We start from the raw sequence: 25,962 nt of genomic DNA, 5'->3' as shown, positions 1-25,962 counted from the left end.
CATCATCATTTTGTTATCATTAAAAGATAACTTTATTACAATACATAAAATTAAAAATTGATTCAATGTAGTGTCATGTAAATGTTGCATCGAACCCCGCTGTTGCATGATGCCCCGTTTGACGGTAATGTTTTTTGGAGAACCAATAAACTACTAGCAGTTATTGGAAGATGTTGTACAAAAACCCTATTGGAAGTTCGATTTGCTTCGTTAGAGTCTATTCATCGTTATTCATCGTTTTATTACTTAAATTAAATATGCTAAAAGTGTGCTATAGTATTTATCGTCTCCCCGAAAAATAAACAAACTGTATAAAATACAAAAATCCAATCAAAACTTCCAAAATGGCTGCCATCGAAAGTTTAATCTTCCGATGAATCATCTTTAGGTGGAATCCTGCCCTCTTCAACACACCCACATCATCCTCCGGGCCAGGATAAAACATCGTAAAACACTCCTCTTCCAGTGCCTTCCAGTTTCCGACCTTTTACCCGTTCCTCGTTTTCCTCGAACTAGTAAGACACTCCTCCTAAACCAGGAAACGTCTCACACCACCGATCCTAGAAACAGGCAGACAGGCAGAGCAACGTCGCAAGGATTCACCACAACCCCAACCCAACTGAACCCCGTGGTAAAGAACCTCCTATTTTCCTGGAATAGGACTATACACGACGAGCCAGTGAAACTGTTTTTCCTTTCCCGAAAGAAAACCGGGAATGTTGCACTCCAGAACGTGACATTGCGTCTGTTGCAGTTGATGTTGCGTGACTTTTCCACGAAAATGTCGCACGGTGGAGGGGGTGTGACGCAACTTTGAAGGTTCTGTAGCGTGATTTGAGGATTTTGTCGCGCTGTTGCGCGACTTTCGACTGCAACACTGCAACGTTGCAACCCATACAAAGACGGTTTTTTGGTAGTGTTAGAAGAACTTCGGCTTTCACGATTCAAACTGTTGAATCGGGTGCTACCGAAGGTTTGTTTTTTGGGCCGAATGGAGTGAGGTAATTCAGATCCTTTGCTCGGGCTGCCATCGTTAGTCGTTGATCGGCAGTCAGTCCGTGCGGATGCATTTGTTCTGTTCTGGAAAAGTCAACCAGTGAAGGAATCGTTTCGTGCTTGCGTGTGTTTACACTGCTTCGAGTGGTTTGCTTTGTTTACGTCGTGTTTTTCATTTCGCTTGTGGTCCTTAGAGCCAGATAAAATAGACTCGCTCTCCCGCTTGCTCTCCGTGTTTGGGAGGCTCAGTTTGGTTTGTGATTAAATTTTCTCCAGCTCCTTTGGGGCCTCTCCCTTGCAGTTGGAAGAATCAAATCGGCCTAACCCAACGCCAGCCAGGCCTTCGAACCGGGTGTGTGTTGTTTTGTGCAAAGCCTTCGGAAGACACGGAACAGGTTTTTGTTTTGGGCCGTTTCGCTTTGCGTCCGTTGGAAGAACTCACAGAGAACAACATAGCATTTCTCCACCGACTGCGGTGCGGTGAACAACGGAAGAAAACATTTCTAAGTGCCTTCGATTATTATTATTGAAAGGTTGTGTTCTTTACGCTGCTCAAAAATAAGAAGAAAAACTCTAAATGGATTTACTACAAACATTCGATCCGGAGTGAGAACCGAGAACGTTTTGTGTGTTCGCAGTCGAGTGTTGTCGAAGAACGTTTTAAGTATAAAAACTTGTAACATCAATAAAAACCAAACACCAAAATGGCAATCGCTTTCTACTGCGAGGAGGAAGATCCTAAAGAAGTGCTCTACGTCAGTGGCCAGCAGAGCTTCTACTATGGATACAGTCAGTTCAACCATCATCAACAACAACAACAACAGCAAACAGCTACCGCAGGTCCTCCAGGTGCGATCAGTTTGCACCAACAGCAGCAGCAGCAACAACAACAGCAAGAGCAACCTCAACTGCTCAACACCGGTAGCTGTTGTGCGTTTCACGGTGCAGCAAGTGGCGAAAGTCAAAGTGCGGCGACGACGACGATGACGACGTCGATGGAGACAGAGACGGTGTCGGGCAGCTCTGCTGGCAACAGCAAAAACAGCAATAGCAGCAATAATGATGATGTTATTGCCAGTCAGCGGCAGCAGCACCATCGGCAGTTGATGCGAGTCCTGCACCAGGTGCTATATCGATACACCCTGGAAGGTGAGTCTGAGAGCAAGAGTTTTTTTTCTCGTAGAAAGGTGCCTTTCGTTTTATTACGGCCTCTTTTTTGTGATGTTTTTGTTTTATTTTTATTTTCAAAAACAAAGTGCGGGGGAATGTTGCGTGTAGCTTCCTTAGTGAAATGAGATAGAGTTAAATTATGTGATGCAATGTGTGGCAATTTTTCGAAAAATCTTGGAAAAGAAAATTTGTACAGTAGTTTTACGATATTATCACTGTTCGATTTTCTTCATCACTCGCCAAATTCACGCTCGATTTTATCACGATTAGTGTTTCGATCTTATCACTCTTTTTTAGAAACCATTTTCAGCACATTAATTCAAAAGCGTAGAGCGTCTTTGTTCATGTTTTTTATGGTCAATGTTATGGTATATAAGCATTCAATAATATTTTAGATGGTAAAACGACTATAATCGAAACAAAAAAAAAACATTCAATAATATGGAATAGTCATTGAACTGAGCTTACTTTAGCTGTTCCTATAGTGAAAATCGTCATTGGAATTTTTAAAAAATTAGTAATTATCGACATAGGTATTCCAATATCAAGCTGTTGCTAGTGTTGTTATTTGTGCTTGGTAGACGTTCTTAAATAGTATACTTTGTTGGTTATCCCGTTTCAGCAGCCTTAAGTGTTGTCTGAAAATGTTTTTTTTTCTTTTGAAGATAAAATTCTTCTAGTTTTGCCTTAATAAACGAAGAAGGTGTAGGAAATAAGGTTAACAATAGTGAGATGAATGACTGATCTCCTTTAAATTATCAACAATTTGAAATTAATTATTTGAAACATACTTGGAGACTCTCATTCCGTAAATGGGTTAATTCCTGTATCGTAAACAATTAGTTTACTCATCGCAAACAATAATTTTACTCAAATGTTATCAGAATAGCGTGAGCGTGTAAGACACAAGAGAAGATTCTGTAAAGTAATATTGTGAAAGATAGTCGCGTTCGTTCTATGGTGTAAAAAAAATGTGATTTTTGTGAATCGTGATTTCGGATGTTTGCTACCCTACACGGAGTCACTACAGAAGGGACTCAGATTTTTTTCTGAAAAATATGACAGAGAAAAGATTATCTAGATCATAGAAGAAATTTCTAGAAACGCACTTCGCAAGTCTAAGTTGTGCAAGTAACAAAATATCATTCAGAAAGATTAATTTTTCAGTTATTCAAAGATGTTAAGATTAAAATATTTAAATACCAAATTTGCAGAAGATAATTTCTTAAGGCAGTTTCCTATGAAATCTTATTTTAAATCAACATAAGAGATAAGGACTGTAAAGTTCCCATTAAAACTAAATACAGACCCCGTTCGATTTTGGCAACACGCTCGTACATTTTGTGTTGCCAAAATCGAATGTTGCCAAAATCGAACGGTTTTTTTTCTCCACTTTTTATCAGTCATTTTTACAAAATAACTAATATTATTATCAAAAACGTTATTTTTAGTCAATTTCCGACCATTTCTAGTAATTTTTGATTTTTTTTTCATCATGTTTTTGATGCATTTTGCACTTATCTTGTTTTGTTTATAATGTTTGTGTTCATTTGTCATATTTGCTGTTTTTTTCGTTCTTCATCATTTTTTAGTTGTTTTTAGTCATTTTCAGTCTTTTGTTTGAATTTGTTTTTTAACTTTTTGAATTTTTCAAATTTTTGCCATTTTTTAGTACTTAATACATTTTTTTTTAACTTTTGTTTTTCTTGTTGCATTTTATCCTATTTCAGAACACAAAATCGTATTAGTGGTATTTGTCTAATTTAAATTTGTCCTGTTATAACGAAAACTAAATTGTAATGTTGTTTCTAAAAACCGTTCGATTTTGGCACATGTGCCAAAATCGGATGTTGCCAAAATCGAATGTTGCCAAAATCGAATGTTGCCAAAAACGAACGGGGTCTGTAATTCAATTTAATTGGATGAACACTATAAAATTGATAAAACAAAATTTTCCTTCAAGAAAAATCTGAAAATTATTATATAGAAGAATAATTTGAACTGCAATCGATCCTTTGTGTTTAGTAAATTTTGATAAATACATCAAATTTTTTGATTGATACAAAACTCTCCACTACCACAGACATTATAATTAATCATTAAGGACGAAAAAAATACATTTTTCTACTATAATTTTAAGTTTCGCATAATTCACGGTTTTGCCATTTTCAAGGTGCCATTTTTTTTTTGAACATAATAAAATCGAAAACCTACTGTTATGTGAGGTGCAAAATAATTTAAAAAATACCGATAAATTGGAACAAACTGCACGAAAGCTTTTATGCAACAATACTATATCATTGCACTAAACTTGTAAATCAAGTTTTTTTAGCGAAAAATTCGATCAAATCAAGGATTCAAATGGTGATAAAATCCCATCTTTCACAATTTGGTTTTTGCTATTGTAATCTTTCAAATATTTGATAAAATTTTCAAAAAATTCATTAAACTTTTTTTATTTTCTCCCTAATGTTTTTTGGAAATTTCGAGGTGGGGGGGGGGGGGGGTGTGAAAAAAGAACAAATTGATATTTGTTCCGGCCTTGCGGATCATGAAAACTCAAAAATGTAAACAGTCATTTGGTAGATTTTAATTCTGTATGTATGTACATCAGGATGGTAGCCAAATGGGAATTCCTCAAAACAATGATATAGACTTTGAAGAGATAAATCACCGTAATTCATGTTTGTTTCTTTAATTTTATTGGCCTTATCGGTGGAATGATGTCCCTTTTAGTAAGAACATCATAAGATTATTAAATTTTATAGACGGATAGAGAGTAAGAAGAAATTAAAGATGGTTAAAATAAGCGGGTAGAAATGTCATCACATTCCAAATTTTTGTTCAGCATTTTGCAGATTGGCCTGAAAAACTACCTGTGCAAAATTTCAGCTCAATCGAACTTGCTTCAGGGGTGCCTCGAAGTACTAAAAGTTGCGGTTTTGACTCTCAAAAATTACAATAGGTTGAAAATTTCAATATCGATGCCAAATGATTAAAAAATAGATAAAACGTCGAAATCTGGTCTTGTCTCGAATAATTTTAAATTGGTAAAACATCGTCTTTAGGATCTTAAAAATCACGCAAGGGGTTACAAAAAGAAATCCGGAAAATCAAAATTATAATTTTGATGCGAAATGACTTAGAAATGTTTCAATTTTTTTTTACATCCATTGTCACCCTTATGTATATACTAAGTCTTAGAATCGGTTCGAAAGAAGGTTTTAGTTATATATCTGTGTTTGGTGCTCAAAGCTAAATTTAAAATCTCGACCAAAAATTACACATACATACACTTTTAAAAAAAACTAAAGCAATCGGGTCCACAGACTTCACTCGGATGTACTTTGTTAATTTTCGTAAGAATATCTTACTTCGTGATTGTTTTTTTTTTTAAACATTATTTATTGCGAAATTGTAACGATGGAGTTTTAATTAATTTTTTTTTTCAATTTTGTCAAGAAAATTTTTGAAGTCGAATGGTGTCTGAAAATTAAAAATAGTCATATCTAGTACAATAAAATTCAGTTCAAATACTTGTGAAAATTCCTAATTTTATTTAATTAAGAGATTAATCACCGTTATTTATGTTTGTTACTTTATTTATCGGCCTTATCGATGAAAAGTGACTTCTTTTTTGGTGAGGACATCTTAAGAGAACGATTTTTTTTAAAGACGAATAAAAAGTTTGAAAGAATGAAAGATTGTGAAAATGAGTGTTTCGAATTTATTCAGAAGCATTAAAATCACGTATGTATCTACCACTTCATTAAAGTTGGACCGTACCGAACAAAAATTTGATATGTGATGATTATGCTTATAAATAAATCCGATCCACTCTTTTCACCATCTTTTATTTCTTCTAACTTTCTATCCGTCTTCAAAAAAATAAATAACAATTTCATCTCAAGATTTCTTTACTAAAAAAGACATCACTTTTCATCGATAAGGCAGATAAATTTATAAATATGCTGCAAAATTTTAAAATAAAATAAAAATTAATGAATTCCGAATTAAAATACTGATGTTATTCTTAGAACCACTCTAAAAAAAGCTCTGGTATTTCTTTAACCCTTCTGAAAGTCAAACTTTTTTCGATAGCTTTTTTTTGAATTTTATAGAACGTTTATTGGAACTGCTTAAAATTTCACCTACATACAAAAAAACAGTGAACTACCACTTTGATGTTTTGAAGTTCTCTTTACTAGCATGTCTATTTTAAATTTTTTTTAAGGTGATGATTTGAGAATAGACTTTCATGATTTTTATATTTGTTGTATTTGATTAATTTGAATAAGCTTCCCCATCCTCTGATAATCCATAAAAAATTGTATGGTGATACTAGCTGACCCAGTAAACTTCGTTTTACCTTCTTATGTAATCGTAATAAATGTTTGATTTCATCTACCCGTCCTTAACTTCATCGTGTTCGCGAATCGATTCTTATGGAAATCGTAACAAATAAAGTTGAATTTGTATTGGGACCACCTTCCATAAAAAGTGAGATTATTGAAACTATTATACAAACCATCTCTGACCCAAAAAACCCTCGGATACCAAATTTCACTTCATTCCGACCGACCATTCATACGTGATGTTGTTACAAAGAAAACGCCTCCATTTATAAGATAGTTAGAAGAATTACTTCCTTTTCCTCATGGAGGCTCATTTTCATAATATTTTTTTCGAGACCCTTATTCAAAGCTGGTGTTGCAATGTAAACTACATAAATATTACTTAGAAATTAGTTGAAAAATTGATGAAAAAAATATTAACTCCGAAAGATTATTTATTTAAATTATTGATAGGTATGTAGAGTGATTTCTTTTCAAGCAAAGATAAACGGAAGTCGCTGATGGGGTTCATAAAATTGTATCTAAAGGTTTTTCAAAGCTTTTTTTATTCTTAAGCATCTAACAAAAAAGCAAAAAACTACGAAAAGAAGTTCAAAAGATATTAAAATACAAAGGTAGCAGTCAATCCAAATATTATAAACTAGTTGTTTTTTTTGGAACAAAACTTCGTTTAAAAAAACGCATTTTTCTATGACTCAAGGCAAATTTCTTTTCATAAATATAAAATACAAATTTTTAACTGAAATATTATTTTTAATGTAGTGAACTAACTTCTTCTCGAACATTCTTCGAATCTTTTTATAGATAGCGGTTTACCTCACAAAAATATGTTAAATTTTTATGATCATTTATTTTGTTGCTAGAACATTTGCATTTATCATAGAGTTCGTTGAAAACTTTTTTTTCCTAAAAAAATCCGGTTGCCTGGAAAAATCTTCCTGATTCAGATAAGCAAAACTTTTCTGTCCGTTTGAATATGAAAACAGAGAATCTCCATGTTTGCGTTTCAAATCCACATTTAAAACTTGAAGATATCGTGTGAACTTTCAAATTAGCAACAAAAAATCTTCATACTGTTTTATCAACAATGTCTATGTTTGATATCATGTTGAATTTGTTAGTAAGCTTTAGGGTTGCAATAGATTTGTGGTTAAAACTTACATACAGAATTAAGAAAACCGACTATGAACATACCTTTAGTTTGATTGCAGAAAAATTACTCCTTTAAGTAAAAATTTTGAAGCTTTTTATTCTGGATAACGAATATCTCTGTTAAGCAAAAAATCATGACCTTTTATAATGAGAAAATAAAAACTCGAATATTGGCTTTGCCAATGCAGTTTTTGTTTAATCCGGGAGCTCATTTTAGCATAATAGCAAAAAAAGATAAATTATTTGTTTTAAAAGCAATACAAAATCAGAAACAAATTAAAAAAAAAATTAACAATATTAAATAAATAATCAATAGATAAGTTGGTCCCAAACTGTATAAAAAAATAAAAATATAAATAACAAAAATAACTAATATTTGAGTAATAAAATATGCAATTTTAATTTCTATTTTTTGGGTTATTTTGATCAAATTTTAATTTGAGTATATTTTATTGTTTTTGTATTTCTTGCATTTATTGTCATTTTTTGTCATTTTTTGTCATTTTTTGTCAATTTCGGCAATTTTGTCAATTTCTGCATTTTTGTCATTTTTGTTATTTTTGTCATTTTTGTCATTTTTGTCATTTTTGTCATTTTTGTCATTTTTGTCATTTTTGTCATTTTTGTCATTTTTGTCATTTTTGTCATTTTTGTCATTTTTGTCATTTTTGTCATTTTTGTCATTTTTATAATTTTTGTCATTTTTGTCATTTTTGTCGTTTTTGTCATTTTTGTCATTTTTGTCATTTTTGTCATTTTTGTCATTTTTGTCATTTTTGTCATTTTTGTCATTTTTGTCATTTTTGTCATTTTTGTCATTTTTGTCATTTTTGTCATTTTTGTCATTTTTGTCAATTTCGGCAATTTTGTCATTTTTGTCATTTTTGTCATTTTTGTCATTTTTGTCATTTTTGTCTTTTTTGTCATTTTTGTCATTTTTGTCATTTTCGTCATTTTTGTCATTTTTGTCATTTTTGTCATTTTTGTAATTTTTGTCATTTTTGTCATTTTTGTCATTTTTGTCATTTTTGTCATTTTTGTCATTTTTGTCATTTTTGTCATTTTTGTCATTTTTGTCATTTTTGTCATTTTTGTCATTTTTGTCATTTTTGTCATTTTTGTCATTTTTGTCATTTTTGTCATTTTTGTCATTTTTGTCATTTTTGTCATTTTTGTCATTTTTGTCATTTTTGTCATTTTTGTCATTTTTGTCATTTTTGTCATTTTTGTCATTTTTGTCATTTTTGTCATTTTTGTCATTTTTGTCATTTTTGTCATTTTTGTCATTTTTGTCATTTTTGTCATTTTTGTCATTTTTGTCATTTTTGTCATTTTTTTCATTTTTGTCATTTTTGTCATTTTTGTCATTTTTGTAATTTTTGTAATTTTTGATATTTTTGTAATTTTTGTAATTTTTGTAATTTTTGTAATTTTTGTAATTTTTGTAATTTTTGTAATTTTTGTTATTTTTGTAATTTTTGTAATTTTTGTAATTTTTGTCATTTTTGTAATTTTTGTAATTTTTGTAATTTTTGTAATTTTTGTTATTTTTGTTATTTTTGTATTTTTTGTTATTTTTGTAATTTTTGTAATTTTTGTAATTTTTGTAATTTTTGTAATTTTTGTAATTTTTGTAATTTTTGTAATTTTTGTAATTTTTGTAATTTTTGTAATTTTTGTAATTTTTGTAATTTTTGTTATTATTGTCGTTTTTGTCATTTTTGTCATTTAAGTCTTTTTTATCATTTTTGTCATTTTTGTCATTTTTGTCGTTTTTGTCATTTTTGTCATTTTTGTCATTTTTATCATTTCTGTCATGTTTGTCATTTTTGTCAATTTTGTCATTTATGTCATTTTTGTCATTTTTGTCATTTTTGTCATTTTTGTCATTTTTGTCATTTTCGCCATTTTTGTCATTTTTGTCATTTTTGTCATTTTTGTCATTTTTGTCATTTTTGTCATTTTTGTCATTTTTGTCATTTTTGTCATTTTTGTCATTTTTGTCATTTTTGTCATTTTTGTCATTTTTGTCATTTTTGTCATTTTTGTCATTTTTGTCATTTTTGTCATTTTTGTCATTTTTGTCATTTTTGTCATTTTTGTCATTTTTGTCATTTTTGTCATTTTTGTCATTTTTGTCATTTTTGTCATTTTTGTCATTTTTGTCATTTTGATAATTCCTCTATTTTACTGTTTTAAAAGTTCTTTTGTCCACCAGTGTATGGACTAAAAATCTTTTGAGAAAAGAAATTGTTTTCGGAAATAACTTATTTTTAGAATTAACTTTTTTGACACTAGGCAAATTTTGCCAAAAAATAGACAAAACTGATTTTTCAAAACTATTGAAAAATTGTTTAAAGGTGTTTGAAATGAGATAAAAACTTAAAAAAAATGGGTTTAGTAACTGTTATGAATTTCTGATGCCTTGAATGTATGGAAATTAAAAGGTTTTTTTTTAAATAAATGTAGAGATATTTTTAAAAATTAACTTTTTTTTAACATTTTCCCTCTCTTCTTTTTCCAGGTGCCCTGAGTCCTGCCCACACTTCATGTGTGTTTTGCAACAAGATTTACTTCTTGTTCCAACTTCTCTACTGACACCGACGGCATCGGATTGCCGCCTACCATCATTATCATCATCACCATAATCGAAGGTTATGACGCTGCTGATTGTTGCGTTAAGAATTTGCAATTACATAAAACACAGAAAAAAAAACCTATTTTGTTTAACAGAAAGATAAAAAAAAAAACATTAAAAACTAAAAAGACACAAAAACTTAAATCATCAAAGCTGAATAAACCGTCGCACCAACACAATCGTGGGCTGCAGTTTCGCTGAACTCAAAGAGGTTAGATTTTTTCTCAATTCATTCAGATGACTCATTGCTAAAACTTTTCTTATTTTCCGTTTATTTTACAGACAAAAAACACTGCAAAGCAGAGGATTTTGACGACTCTCAGCCGAGAAGAAGCTTCAGCAGAAAGAAAAAAAAAGCTCACCAATAATGTTGGCATCCCGTCGGTTTCCTGTGATGAAAGAGAGCAATTGGGATTGGTTCTTTTCGATAAATGGTTTCGAATTTTAAGGCAGGGAGCCACAAATTCTTACATCAATCCCGAAATCTGGAGATATACCTTTTAAACGTTTAGGTTAAGACAAACTGAAGTTCGGTGTCAATCACGACTTTGAATAGCGCATTGTCGATATTAGAGTCAGGATTTTTTTTAGGTTGTATAACTTTTTATTTAATATTTTTAATTTTAACATTTCAGCTCAGAAATTAACGTTAATTAGGACAAAATTCATCAGGTTCTCAAACAGCTTTTAAAAAAATTTGATAGACAAATGAGTTAAGAGAAAAAAATACAACTAAGGTTTCAAGAACATAAAAGACTTTTGCTAACCGAAAACCTCCCTCAAGGGGTTTCCGGAAAGCGAAACGAAAATCAGCCACTTCCGTTCGATGCCAAGGAAGATTGATCTCAGTGCTAGATTCTAAAGCGAGATGTACGTACATGTGTAGGGTCTCGGTTGAGTTTAGCAGCATTTTCCCTCTCTGTCGTTTACATTATTTCTCATTTCATTTGTAAGTTAGTTTTACGGTTTATCATTCATTATTTCGATTTTCTAGGTTTAAATTGGAAGAATTAGCTCGTGAACTTATGATTTCAGTCAGTAAACAGAAAAGAATGAACAATCAGGAATTTTATCGTTGTAAATAGGACCTAACTTTCGCGAAATATAAATGTAAAATGCTTTTAAGAAATGATTTATTTTCAATGAAAGAAACCCCACCTCATGTGTATATACTAGGAAACTTGATCCCTGGGGATACTTGAATCTAAGCTATATCTCGAAACTGGAATGTCTCACATAGATCAAATGTTCTAGAAAAAAACTGCACAAATAGACAAAACAACAAACCTGTTATCTCAAAACAAAAAAGATTATTTTTAGTTATTGCTTTTTTTTGAAAAATTCAAAAAATGTGACTTAAAGATCTTTTTTGATCATAATTAATTAAATAATTAATAATAAAAATATATAATCAAATATTATGAAAATATATATTTCATAAGTCAAGAGAATAATATGAACAGATTAATACCATATTTTCAAAGCTAAAGAAAACCCCTAAATTTGTTTAAGAAAAGTTTTCCAAAATGTAAATTATGGGTTCACTTGGTTCCTTGAGTCCTTGAAGATATAATTTTCTTCTGAATGGATGTTGATCATTGCTAAGCGCGAAATTTTTAATACTTATTTAATTCCTTATATTTATCCAATAACTATATAAAAACGACTCAAAAAAAACCAATTATCTGAAAAAATTGAAAAAAACACGCCTTAAAGTAAACAGTGAATGTAGGGTTATAGACAAACTTTTAGAATTCTTTTTCTGACATTTATAAGCTGTGAAATGAAAACTACCTAATATGACAAAAAATCAATGGAACTTTTATCTTTAGATTTTGCATGATTTTTGTCAAAGCTTAGGGCACCCGGATTAAAGGATCAAGACTCCTAAAACTTTCAAAATACCACTTTTTTTTATCCACACGAAACGATTCTAGCTCATCTACGGGTTCATGTATCGATCTAACTTTTGTAGCATGTAAACTTGAAATTACACGCTGTTAGAAAATGCAAAAGACGGCAATCTGACAAAAACTACAAAAAAGATATTATGAAAATAAAAAAAGGGATCTAGTATCCCCATTCTCCCCATGGCAGTGAACCTGAAAGGCAAATTTTCTACGACCTCAGTTCAAGACAACAGCATTTCTTGCTCTCAACAGTTAAATTTTATTCATCAAAAACAGACAACTTTCACCCTACTAAGAAAAAGGGGTAAGTTTCAACAAACTTAGTTTTTGTTGTGAAATATCAAATGAAAACGTTTGAAAGTTTATAGTTCTCGATATATTCTTGGTGTCATACCTAGTGGTAAATTCCTGGCAAAAAAATATAATGCCCTAATCGCAGTGATTTTTGGTTTTGTTCGAATTAAATTTCACATTTTTTTTTGTCAAAAATGATTTTAAAGAAAAAGAATAAAGATGCTGCATACATTTAGGGATAAAAAAAAACCTAAATAAAATTCTACTAACTGATATAAAGATTTATTTTTTTGTTTGAATGGATGAAATTTTGAAATAATAAAACGCGTGATGCAATACACTCATATTAAAGCATATGGAAACGATATTTAAAAAGTGAATTTTTGACTTGCATTTTGATGCATTTTAGCCTAGACTAGTAACTGAACTATAAAATATGTTAATTTAATAAAAAAAAATGGTAAAATTCCGAAACTATTTGCACTCCAACATTATAATTAAAGGCTATAAGCAATATTAAGTTTGAAGTTGACATCATTTATCCAATCCGTCATACTGGGTAAAGTTTTCAAAGGCATCGAAAAATGAAAAAAATGTAAATTTATTGCTTAATTTTCCAATTTGTCTATGAGAATAAAACAAACTATAAAAAACAATCTCACGATGAGCGAAACTATGGCAGGATCATACTGTAATCTTTCAATAGAAACTTTATTAATTAACATAAATGCCAAAATATTCAAAATTGACAAAAATTACAAAAGTGCCAAAAATGGCAAAAATGACAAAAATGACAAAAATGACAAAAATGACAAAAATGACAAAAATGACAAAAATGACAAAAATGACAAAAATGACAAAAATGACAAAAATGACAAAAATGACAAAAATGACAAAAATGACAGAAATGACAAAAATGACAAAAATGACAAAAATGACAAAAATGACAAAAATGACAAAAATTACAAAAATGACAAAAATTACAAAAATTACAAAAATTACAAAAATGACAAAAATGACAAAAATGACAAAAATGACAAAAATTACAAAAATTACAAAAATTACAAAAATTACAAAAATTTCAAAAATTACAAAAATGACAAAAATGACAAAAATGACAAAAATGACAAAAATGACAAAAATGACAAAAAAGACAAAAATGACAAAAATGACAAAAATGACAAAAAATGACAAAAATGACAAAAATTACAAAAATGGCAAAAATAACAACAATGTCGAAAATGAAGAAAAAGACAAAAATAAAAAAAAATAAAAATTACAAAAGTAACCGATATTACAAAATTGACAAATGAAGTTAAACCGACAAAAAGAGAAAAACTACCTATTTTTTTAACACAACTGCAAATAGGCATTGTCACAAAAATTGACAAAACACAGATACTTTTGTCGATTTCTTCAGTTTTGTCTATTTTGTCAAGTGACCAGGTTTGTCTATTTCGAAGATTTTTTTAATTAAGTAAAATTGAAAAAAATTGTCAATTTTTAAATTGGTCAGTTAAAAAACCTTTGTCTTTTTCAGAAATTTCGAAAGTTTCGTCGATTTGGCATTCATGTTAGTTTCAATTTTGTCAATTTTGTCAATTTTGTCAATTTTGTCAATTTTGTCAATTTTGTCAATTTTGTCAATTTTGTCAATTTTGTCAATTTTGTCAATTTTGTCAATTTTGTCAATTTTGTCAATTTTGTCAATTTTGTCAATTTTGTCTATTTTGTCAATTTTGTCCATTTTGTCAATTTTGTAAATTTTGTCAATTTTGTCAATTTTGTCAATTTTGTCAATTTTGTCAATTTTGTCAATTTTGTCAATTTTGTCAATTTTGTCAATTTTGTCAATCTTGTCAATTTTGTCAATTTTGTCAATTTTGTCAATTTTGTCAATTTTGTCAATTTTGTCAATTTTGTCAATTTTGTCAATTTTGTCAATTTTGTCAATTTTGTCAATTTTGTCAATTTTGTCAATTTTGTCAATTTTGTCAATTTTGTCAATTTTGTCAATTTTGTCAATTTTGTCAATTTTGTCAATTTTGTCAATTTTGTCAATTTTGTCAATTTTGTCAATTTTGTCAATTTTGTCAATTTTGTCAATTTTGTCAATTTTGTCAATTTTGTAAATTTTGTCAATTTTGTCAATTTTGTCAATTTTGTCAATTTTGTAAATTTTGTCAATTTTGTCAATTTTGTCAATTTTGTCAATTTTGTCAATTTTGTCAATTTTGTCAATTTTGTCAATTTTGTCAATTTTGTCAATTTTGTCAATTTTGTCAATTTTGTCAATTTTGTCAATTTTGTCAATTTTGTCAATTTTGTCAATTTTGTCAATTTTGTCAATTTTGTCAATTTTGTCAATTTTGTCAATTTTGTCAATTTTGTCAATTTTGTCAATTTTGTCAATTTTGTCAATTTTGTCAATTTTGTCAATTTTGTCAATTTTGTCAATTTTGTCAATTTCGTCAATTTTGTCAATTTTGTCAATTTTTGTCAATTTTGTCAATTTTGTCAATTTTGTCAATTTTGTCAATTTTGTCAATTTTGTCAATTTTGTCAATTTTGTCAATTTTGTTAATTTTGTCAATTTTGTCAATTTTGTCAATTTTGTCAATTTTGTCAATTTTGTCAATTTTGTCAATTTTGTCAATTTTGTCAATTTTGTCAATTTTGTCAATTTTGTCAATTTTGTCAATTTTGTCAATTTTGTCAATTTTGTCAATTTTGTCAATTTTGTCAATTTTGTCAATTTTGTCAATTTTGTCAATTTTGTCAATTTGTCAATTTTGTCAATTTTGTCAATTTTGTCAATTTTGTCAATTTTGTCAATTTTGTCAATTTTGTCAATTTTGTCAATTTTGTCAATTTTGTCAATTTTGTCAATTTTGTCAATTTTGTCAATTTTGTCAATTTTGTCAATTTTGTCAATTTTGTCAATTTTGTCAATTTTGTCAATTTTGTCAATTTTGTCAATTTTGTCAATTTTGTCAATTTTGTCAATTTTGTCAATTTTGTCAATTTTGTCAATTTTGTCAATTTTGTCAATTTTGTCAATTTTGTCAATTTTGTCAATTTTGTCAATTTTGTCAATTTTGTCAATTTTGTCAATTTTGTCAATTTTGTCAATTTTGTCAATTTTGTCAATTTTGTCAATTTTGTCAATTTTGTCAATTTTGTAAATTTTGTCAATTTTGTCAATTTTGTCAATTTTGTCAATTTTGTCAATTTTGTCAATTTTGTCAATTTTGTCAATTTTGTCAATTTTGTCAATTTTGTCAATTTTGTCAATTTTGTCAATTTTGTCAATTTTGTCAATTTTGTCAATTTTGTCAATTTTGTCAATTTTGTCAATTTTGTCAATTTTGTCAATTTTGTCAATTTTGTCAATTTTGTCAATTTTGTCAATTTTGTCAATTTTGTCAATTTTGTCAATTTTGTCAATTTTGTCAATTTCGTCAATTTTGTCAATTTTGTCAATTTATGTCAATTTTGTCAATTTTGTCAATTTTGTCAATTTTGTCAATTTTGTCAATTTTGTCAATTTTGTCAATTTTGTCAATTTTGTCAATTTTGTTAATTTTGTCAATTTTGTCAATTTTGTCAATTTTGTCAATTTTGTCAATTTTGTCAATTTTGTCAATTTTGTCAATTTTGTCAATTTTGTCAATTTTGTCAATTTTGTCAATTTTGTCAATTTTGTCAATTTTGTCAATTTTGTCAATTTTGTCAATTTTGTCAATTTTGTCAATTTGTCAATTTTGTCAATTTTGTCAATTTTGTCAATTTTGTCAATTTTGTCAATTTTGTCAATTTTGTCAATTTTGTCAATTTTGTCAATTTTGTCAATTTTGTCAATTTTGTCAATTTTGTCAATTTTGTCAATTTTGTCAATTTTGTCAATTTTGTCAATTTTGTCAATTTTGTCAATTTTGTCAATTTTGTCAATTTTGTCAATTTTGTCAATTTTGTCAATTTTGTCAATTTTGTCAATTTTGTCAATTTTGTCAATTTTGTCAATTTTGTCAATTTTGTCAATTTTGTCAATTTTGTCAATTTTGTCAATTTTGTCAATTTTGTCAATTTTGTCAATTTTGTCAATTTTGTCAATTTTGTCAATTTTGTCAATTTTGTCAATTTTGTCAATTTTGTCAATTTTGTCAATTTTGTCAATTTTGTCAATTTTGTCGATTTTGTCAATTTTGTCAATTTTGTCAATTTTGTCAATTTTGTCAATTTTGTCAATTTTGTCAATATTTTTAATTTTGTTAATTTTGTCAATTTTGTCAATTTTGTCAATTTTTTCAGTTTTGTCGATTTTGTCAATTTTGTCAATATTGTCATTTTTGGCATTTTTGTCAATTTTGTCAATTTTGTCAATTTTGTCAATTTTGTCAATTTTGTCAATTTTGTCAATTTTGTCAATTTTGTCAATTTTGTCAATTTTGTCAATTTTGTCAATTTTGTCAATTTTGTCAATTTTGTCAATTTTGTCAATTTTGTCAATTTTGTCAATTTTGTCAATTTTGTCAATTTTGTCCATTTTGTCAATTTTGTCAATTTTGTCAATTTTGTCAATTTTGTCAATTTTGTCAATTTTGTCAATTTTGTCAATTTTGTCAATTTTGTCAATTTTGTCAATTTTGTCAATTTTGTCAATTTTGTCAATTTTGTCAATTTTGTCGATTTTGTCAATTTTGTCAATTTTGTCAATTTTGTCAATTTTGTCAATTTTGTCAATTTTGTCAATTTTGTCAATTTTGTCAATTTTGTCAATTTTGTCAATCTTGTAAATTTTGTAAATTTTGTAAATTTTGTCAATTTTGTCAATTTTGTCAATTTTGTCAATTTTGTCAATTTTGTCAATTTTGTCAATTTTGTCAATTTTGTCAATTTTGTCAATTTTGTCAATTTTGTCAATTTTGTCAATTTTGTCAATTTTGTCAATTTTGTCAATTTTGTCAATTTTGTCAATTTTGTCAATTTTGTTAATTTTGTCAATTTTGTCAATTTTGTCAATTTTGTCAATTTTGTCAATTTTGTCAATTTTGTCAATTTTGTCAATTTTGTCAATTTTGTCAATTTTGTCAATTTTGTCAATTTTGTCAATTTTGTCAATTTTGTCAATTTTGTCAATTTTGTCAATTTTGTCAATTTTGTCAATTTTGTCAATTTTGTCAATTTTGTCAATTTTGTCAATTTTGTCAATTTTGTCAATTTTGTCAATTTTGTCAATTTTGTCAATTTTGTCAATTTTGTCAATTTTGTCAATTTTGTCAATTTTGTTAATTTTGTCAATTTTGTCAATTTTGTCAATTTCGTCAATTTTGTCAATTTTGTCAATTTTGTCAATTTTGTCAATTTTGTCAATTTTGTCAATTTTGTCAATTTTGTCAATTTTGTCAATTTTGTCAATTTTGTCAATTTTGTCAATTTTGTCAACTTTGTCAATTTTGTCAATTTTGTCAATTTTGTCAATTTTGTCAATTTTGTGAATTTTGTCAATTTTGTCAATTTTGTCAATTTTGTCAATTTTGTCAATTTTGTCAATTTTGTCAATTTTGTCAATTTTGTCAATTTTGTCAATTTTGTCAATTTTGTCAATTTTGTCAATTTTGTCAATTTTGTCAATTTTGTCAATTTTGTCAATTTTGTCAATTTTGTCAATTTTGTCAATTTTGTCAATTTTGTCAATTTTGTCAATTTTGTCAATTTTGTCAATTTTGTCAATTTTGTCAATTTTGTCAATTTTGTCAATTTTGTGAATTTTGTGAATTTTGTCAATTTTGTCAATTTTGTCAATTTTGTCTATTTTGTCAATTTTGTTAATTTTGTTAATTTTGTCAATTTTGTTAATTTTGTCAATTTTTTCAGTTTTGTCAATTTTGTCAATTTTGTCAATTTCGTCAATTTCGTCAATTTTGTCAATTTTGTCAATTTTGTCAATTTTGTCAATTTTGTCAATTTTGTCAATTTTGTCAATTTTGTCAATTTTGTCAATTTTGTCAATTTTGTCAATTTTGTCAATTTTGTCAATTTTGTCAATTTTGTCAATTTTGTCAATTTTGTCAATTTTGTCAATTTTGTCAATTTTGTCAATTTTTTCAATTTTGTCAATTTTGTCAATTTTGTCAATTTTTTCAATTTTGTCAATTTTGTCAATTTTGTCAATTTTGTCAATTTTGTCAATTTTGTCAATTTTGTCAATTTTGTCAATTTTGTCAATTTTGTCAATTTTGTCAATTTTGTCAATTTTGTCAATTTTGTCAATTTTGTCAATTTTGTCAATTTTGTCAATTTTGTCAATTTTGTCAATTTTGTCAATTTTGTCAATTTTGTGAATTTTGTGAATTTTGTGAATTTTGTGAATTTTGTCAATTTGGTCAATTTTGTCAATTTTGTCTATTTTGTCAATTTTGTTAATTTTGTTAATTTTGTTAATTTTGTCAATTTTGTAAATTTTGTCAATTTTTTCAGTTTTGTCAATTTTGTCAATTTTGTCAATTTTGTCAATTTCGTCAATTTTTTCAATTTTGTCAATTTTGTCAATTTTGTCAATTTTGTCAATTTTGTCAATTTTGTCAATTTTGTCAATTTTTTCAATTTTGTCATTTTTGTCATTTTTGTCAATTTTGTCAATTTTGTCAATTTTGTCAATTTTGTCAATTTTGTCAATTTTGTCAATTTTGTCAATTTTGTCAATTTTGTCAATTTTGTCAATTTTGTCAATTTTGTCAATTTTGTCAATTTTGTCAATTTTGTCAATTTTGTCCATTTTGTCAATTTTGTCAATTTTGTCAATTTTGTCAATTTTGTCAATTTCGTCAATTTTGTCAATTTTGTCAATTTTGTCAATTTTGTCAATTTTGTCAATTTTGTAAATTTTGTAAATTTTGTCAATTTTGTCAATTTTGTCAATTTTGTCAATTTTGTCAATTTTGTCAATTTTGTCAATTTTGTCAATTTTGTCAATTTTGTCAATTTTGTCAATTTTGTCAATTTTGTCAATTTTGTCAATTTTGTCAATTTTGTCAATTTTGTCAATTTTGTCAATTTTGTCAATTTTGTCAATTTTGTCAATTTTGTCAATTTTGTCAATTTTGTCAATTTTGTCAATTTTGTCAATTTTGTCAATTCTGTCAATTCTGTCAATTTTGTCAATTTTCTCAATTTTGTCAATTCTATCAATTCTGGCAATTTTGTCAATTTTGTCAATTTTGTCAATTTTGTCAATTTTGTCAATTTTGTCAAATGTGTCAAATTTGTCAATTTTGTCTATTTTGTCAATTTTGTCAATTTCGTTAGTTTTGTCATTTATATTTAATTTTCCAATTTTATCAAGTAACCTTTGTGCAAATTTTGTTGTTTTATCGATTTTTGCTAGTTTTGTAAATGTTCGTTTTGTTAAATTTTATCAAATTTGCCAAAGAAATTCAAAACTTGAATACAACAAAATTTGGAAATTAAAAGAAAGTTGTTGAATTCAAGCTGAGCCAACAAACTAAAAGTTAATTGAGAAAATATTTTGAAATAATTGTCGGAAAAATTATGTACATATATATTTTTGTTATCTCATTCTCCCTTTTGAGCATATCTTGAATAAAAAATTCTTCTAATTAAGTGTTTCAATAGTAGTAAATTGTTTATTATTAAATAACATTCCAAATCATTGCTAAAAATCAATGCCGTCGACCAAATAATAATGATTTTGAATCATGAAAAAAACTTACCTTCTATTCGAATAAAGATTTTTTTCGGTATTTTTAGTAATTATTTTAATATTTTTCTAATATTTTTCTAATATTATATTGCACTCCTAAAAGTGGTTCATAAGACGTATCTTATGAATATCGTGATAAGAATTTGTCTGAGTGTAGTATTTTCTACATACTTTAAAAAAAAAGGATAAAATTATTTCTAACGGTTTCGAAGGAATTTTCGAATTTTTCCTGAAACACGGCGTTTTCGTGCAAATTTGTCAGCAAAACAAATTAAAACTTGGCTGGAACATTCCCCCGAGTTGTTGCCAAGTAAAATTTTTAACCTGGGATTTTCCTGAGGTCAGCCTTGACGTAGGTTTCATCGTCCATCTGAACACATGCGCCGGACTTGGCCGAATAGCTTCCGAGCGCGGATTTTGGGCACACCATTCTGTTTTATGGTCCGATTTGGCGTTTTCCTAGCTCGAGACGACTTGATTCCTTCCCGGAGTCGAATTTTTCTCACGGTACAATGGGCAGCACAGGTTTTTCTGGCCAAATCACGGTCCGACAGATTGGAATTCCTCCTTATCGTCTTCAAAATCACACCACGCAGTTTCCGGTCGACAGTTCTACTCCGACGATTGGCTTGAGGCTTCCGAATCGTCGTCAATGTTTCCTTATACTTATACACACTCATCTGGCGCGACCCCTTATAGTGTAGTTTTGATGCGTTATCGGATAAGACTGGGTCAACTCCTTTTTGATGTAAAGCCCTTGTACCCTTTATGGTGTAGGTACATAGGCTTTTCTTTGACATCGGGTCAAAATTACACATTATTTCCGAAGCGGCGCTCTTTAGAGATGTGAGCAGTAAGTGGTATGATATGTAATGTTGCATGCAAGGAAAACAAAAATGAAAGCAAGTCAAATTTATCAATTCATAAATAATTTATTGAACGAATTTTGAATATTCAAAGACTTTCAATGCACTCTATTATCACTTTTTCCTACATGCAGCGGAAGGTTAACGGCACAATCAACAAGATGTTGTTATCTGGAAGAAATTTATATCAATTAGTGTCGATTGATTTTTTTCGGGAAATATTAAATTTGAAAATATTAATTTGTCTCCTTGACTATAGTTGGACTATTTCATGATGTATTCATTAAAATTTACCTTTATCAGTGGAAGGTGGCAGCAGTTGGTGCTGCATCGATCATCCTTTTCCTTCTCGATCCGTGTCCACAGCTTTCCAACAAAAAACCTCCGAAATTCGAAGTCGCATATTAATTTCCGTAGGGGAGATGAGGGCATAACGAGCACCCGAGGCATAATGAGAACTACGCTTTTCTACGAAAGTGCGTATTTTCTTAAATAAATTTTCATGACGATTTGTTTCGTACTTCCTATAGTATTAATTTTTCATAAAAAAAGGAATCTCCTTATCATCTTTACAGAGATATTTAAAAAAAACTAGCTTGTTTCTCAAGTTACGAAAATATTATAATTTTTGAGCACCACGAAATAAGCCCTTATGATCTTAAAATAACCTTGATCTATAATGTACGCACTGCAACATGATGTACACATTGTTTCTCAACTTTTACCATAATAAAATTTTTGATTTTTCACTTTTATCAATTTTAAAACACGTTTTTACTTAAATTTGTTGACTAGGGGCATATAGAGCACCATATTATCGAGGCATAATGAGCATTTTCTGCCGTAGAATCTAGCAGCGAATTAAAATTGATTTATAGCGCCACACCTTGACTCGTTTTCATCCGACAATTTAGCCTATTGGTAAGGTGTCGGAGAGGTAATCGAAAGACTAGAGTTAGATTTCTGTTCGAGGTGATTTTTTTCCATTCACAATTCATGATCGATTTTTTTATTGTTACATTATACGGCTAGTAGCATCATCCTCCGAACAAAGCACTTAATGTATGAGCGTGCGTGAATTGTTTGTATTCTACAAACAGACCTAGATTATTTTGTTATTGCTTTGTTTGATGAATCTACGACTCACCTGACTTCATCGAATTGAATTCGCTGCTAGATTCCCCGGCAAAAACGCACATCTTGCTCTGATTAATGGTGCTCATACTGCCTCAGGGGGGGTTCTCATTATGCCTCCACAGTGGTCGGTTTTCAGCTTTTGGCAAAATTTTTTAAAATGCATTTTGTAACGTTTTCATCTAGTTTTTCACGTTTCAGCCCGTTAGGGAATAGGCTTTTCAAGTGTTTGAACACGAAACAATAATGTAACCTCCATATTATAGCTATTTTCTATGGTTAAATAACCGTTTTCCTTAAGGTGGCCATTATGCCCCCATCTCCCCTACCTGTCTTACAACAATTAACGTCATACGTCAATTCATGAATTTTTCACTAGAAAAAAATCAAATAATGTAATGATTATTATGAATGTAAATAACATTGACACACTTAATTGAAATCTGTTGACTATTTTTGCACCAACTGCGTTTGGCTCCTTGGATGACCGCCGAAATTTTGGCAAGACCTAAAACTACACCTTTTGGAGCGTAATCGGGCTTTTTTAAAAACATGTGTAATATTGACACGGCAAAATGACCCGTTTTTTGACAGATGACGGCGGTTCGTGATAATGGGTCAATTTTACAAATTTGATGTGTTCCGCCAAATGAGTGTGTACGCCATACGGTATTTCTGGGCAATTTCAGCTGTTTAGCTAGCCTAGTTGCAAACCACGATGGATTTACCAAATAACTGTGCACTTGATTATCCCTTTTTTCGGCTTACATGTTGATTGTTTACTGTGTGAACGGATAAAACCAACATCGCGGCATTCGTCTTCAGCGTGCAGGAAGTCAATCAGTCAGTCGGCGATCAAGAGAGCGAGTCAATCAGTGTGTGTATTCCCCTGGTAGTTCGTGACCCAGCGGTTCACCGGTTTTGCGTCTGAGCTTAGGAGCTCCGGACAGGTCTGCACATTTGGCGACCGTGACAGGTAATTCCTCGTAATCTTAGTTAAACGAGAAATTATAGAGAAAATCGAAACGAAAAAGGGAAACAAACGGTTCACGTTGAGAAAATGATAATCAAATTTGCTTAGAAATCAAACACTTTTATAATTACCCATTACGCAAAAACAGAGTAAAATGAGTAATTGAAATACATCTAAAGCGAGAAGTAGTTGAAGTAAAAATGTAGTGCCATATGTGATAAATAACAGGATTTTTTATTGGAAAATGAGCGGCTTATGAAATAATGCCGAAATAAGAATAAAATTGAAATCTAAAGCGAGTCGTAAGGACAGCTTGATCACTTTCACAATTTCAAGCGAGTTGAGAGACAGCTCGAAATTGGAAGGCGAATTGAGAGGACAGCCAGAACATTTTAGAAGCAAATATGCGAGTTGGCAGGACAGCATAAAATTTGAAGGCGAGTTGAGAGAACAGCCTGAGTTATTAATTAGAAACCAAGCGAGTTGAGAGGACAGCTTGAAATCGAAAGGCGAGTTGAGAGGACAGCCTAAGTTATTGATGAAAAAACAAGCGAGTTGAGAGGACAGCTTGACATCGAAAGGCGAGTTGAGAGAACAGCCTGATAACGTTCACAATTTCAAGCGAGTTTAGAGGACAGCGTTAAATTGAAAGGCGAATTGAGAGGACAGCTTGGACGTATTAAAAACAATTTTGCGATTTGAGAGGACAGCATAAAATTTGAAGGCGAGTTGAGAAGACAGCCAGAGTTATCGATTAGAAATCAAGCGAGTAGAGAGGACAGCTTGAAATCGAAAGGCGAGTTGAGAGGACAGCCTGAGTTATTGATGAAAAACAAGCGAATCGAGAGGACTGCTTAAAATCGAAAAGTGAATTCAGAGGAGACAGCCTGAGTTACAAATAAGAATAAGAACGTGCGGTGATTAAAACTTAACTACAAATGAGAATCGCAAGCGAATTAAAAGGAAAGCTTAAAATTTAAAGGCGAGTTCAGAGGATAGCCTAAGTTAATTACCAAATTGGAAATGAGGTGGATTGAAAGATCAGCTTGAGAAAAGTACTGCAATCTTTGAATCATTGAGAGAAGAGAGTTGGAATGAATTGTTCATAATTCAAGTGAGTCCAAAAGAAAACTTGTAATTTTAAAGTGTTTTGAGAAAGCAGCTCTTGTAATTAATCATCGGGCTTGTTGAGAGAAAGTTGGAGATAAGAGAGTACAAAAAGAGTACAACATAGGCAAGATAGGATAGCTCTCAGCTCTCAAGCATCTCATCGACTTAACCATGAGAGTTGAAAAAACAGCTTTAGAATAAAATGAATTGCAAAGCACTTTGAGATTATACAACGATTTAGATGAGCATTTACAAGTCTAAATGGGAATGAATCATGAATTTCCTGCTATTAAGTTTTGGAGCTTCGTGACCAAAGAGATTGAACTGAAGATTTTATGTCAAGACATAGGGTTCATCGAAATATTTTAGATGATTCTGTTCAACGGCGGTTGAAAAAAGGCGCTTTAGATATGTAAGCATCGGCCACGCATTGTAGCGTAAGTTCTCCATACCTACTGCAAATCAGTTCATTAATAGTATTCATGGCCAAGTATGCGATTTTTTTAAAAACAAAAACGAACTTGTTTGAAATTCAATCAGTATTTTATTGTTGTAATAGTTAGTGTTTCATTTAGTAAGTCAGCATATTTATCTATGTAAAACGCATAATTTGTGTTCTATGGCGTCTCCCTGTGTCCTTTATTTTTTTCTTAAAAACTCGAGAGAAAGAAAGGATTTTAAAACAGTTATACTAACATTGTTTTGTTTAGGAAAGGAGGGGGATGTGTGAACGGATAAAACCGATATCGCGGCATTCGTCTTCAGCGTGTAGGAAGTCAATTAGTCAGTCGGCGATCAAGCGAACGAGTCAATCAGTGTGTGGTAGTTCGTGATTCGGCGGTTCACCGGTTTTGCGTCTTAGCTTCGGAGCTCCGGACAGGTCTGCACATTTTCAAAGACTGTGATTTGCGGAGTGTCAAAAATACATACGTGAAGCTAACAAAATTCCCAACTCGTGGGTGCCAAGAACTTCCACATCCGTCCACCAGGAGCACCACAATATGAGCAAAAGTTTGTTCCAATTCTAAATGAAGCAAGCTTTAAATGGTTTTTCTGACGAAACAAGCAAACACTGTCAAAAACTACGTATTTTACCCTAGTCGATTATCCATCTTTATGGCATTCGCAACTTTATACCAACGTTGCAGTTGGCGGACAGTTATTAAAAAACTTATCCAGTACAACTGTAATCGATGTTAACTCTTGGGTTCGAACTCACAAGCCCCAGGCGGAGGAAGTATTGGTCATGCAAAATTTCATGAAACGGGTCGTTAAATCACCCAGTTAAGTACAAATGCAAAAGTTAGTTCACGGTATGACCTTGTTCAGGGAAACAAGATACAGCAATATTTCACTAACTGGTGACATTTTTCTTCAACCTTTTTTGTCTCAAATTCTTTCTGGTCTCTTAACGTTTTGTGTTAGCAAACCCATCAAGCCACCAACCACCGAGCAAAATCATGCCCATCGAATCGGAAAACCTTCACCAAAACGCATACAGCATTCGCATCATCATCCTTGGAAGTGTTGATCTATTTTCAAAATTAGTCTAAGGATGCATCCATCGTCAGGAAGCTATCATCCCAGTACCTAACAACAATTGACCCTCATCGAAGCGTGAAATTTCGTGACGTTTTTTCC

The 25,962-nt window shown here is 30.0% G+C and overlaps 1 protein-coding gene across 1 annotated transcript; it reads left to right on the top strand.

The window, feature by feature from the left end:
- Positions 1–1,039: 1,039 nt before the first annotated feature.
- On the top strand, positions 1,040–10,522 carry LOC129756775 (forkhead box protein O-like). The gene is made up of 2 exons (XM_055753786.1): positions 1,040–2,145; positions 10,198–10,522. The coding sequence occupies exons 1-2, from the start codon at positions 1,701–1,703 to the stop codon at positions 10,269–10,271; spliced, it is 519 nt and encodes a 172-aa protein (XP_055609761.1). The 5' UTR covers positions 1,040–1,700; the 3' UTR covers positions 10,272–10,522.
- Positions 10,523–25,962: the final 15,440 nt, after the last annotated feature.

Source organism: Uranotaenia lowii, chromosome 1, assembly GCF_029784155.1.
Source record: "Uranotaenia lowii strain MFRU-FL chromosome 1, ASM2978415v1, whole genome shotgun sequence".
In the NCBI taxonomy this organism is placed as follows: domain Eukaryota; kingdom Metazoa; phylum Arthropoda; class Insecta; order Diptera; family Culicidae; genus Uranotaenia; species Uranotaenia lowii.
The sequence above is the reverse complement of the archived record's forward strand: the minus strand, read 5'-3'. Positions and strand labels throughout refer to the sequence as shown.

Bases quoted from the DNA above. Each gene is read 5' to 3' on its own strand.
- LOC129756775 (XM_055753786.1), top strand. From the start codon at position 1,701: ATGGCAATCGCTTTCTACTGCGAGGAGGAAGATCCTAAAGAAGTGCTC. The intron at 2,146-10,197 runs GTGAGTCTGAGA...TTCTTTTTCCAG, and splicing joins ATATCGATACACCCTGGAAG to GTGCCCTGAGTCCTGCCCAC.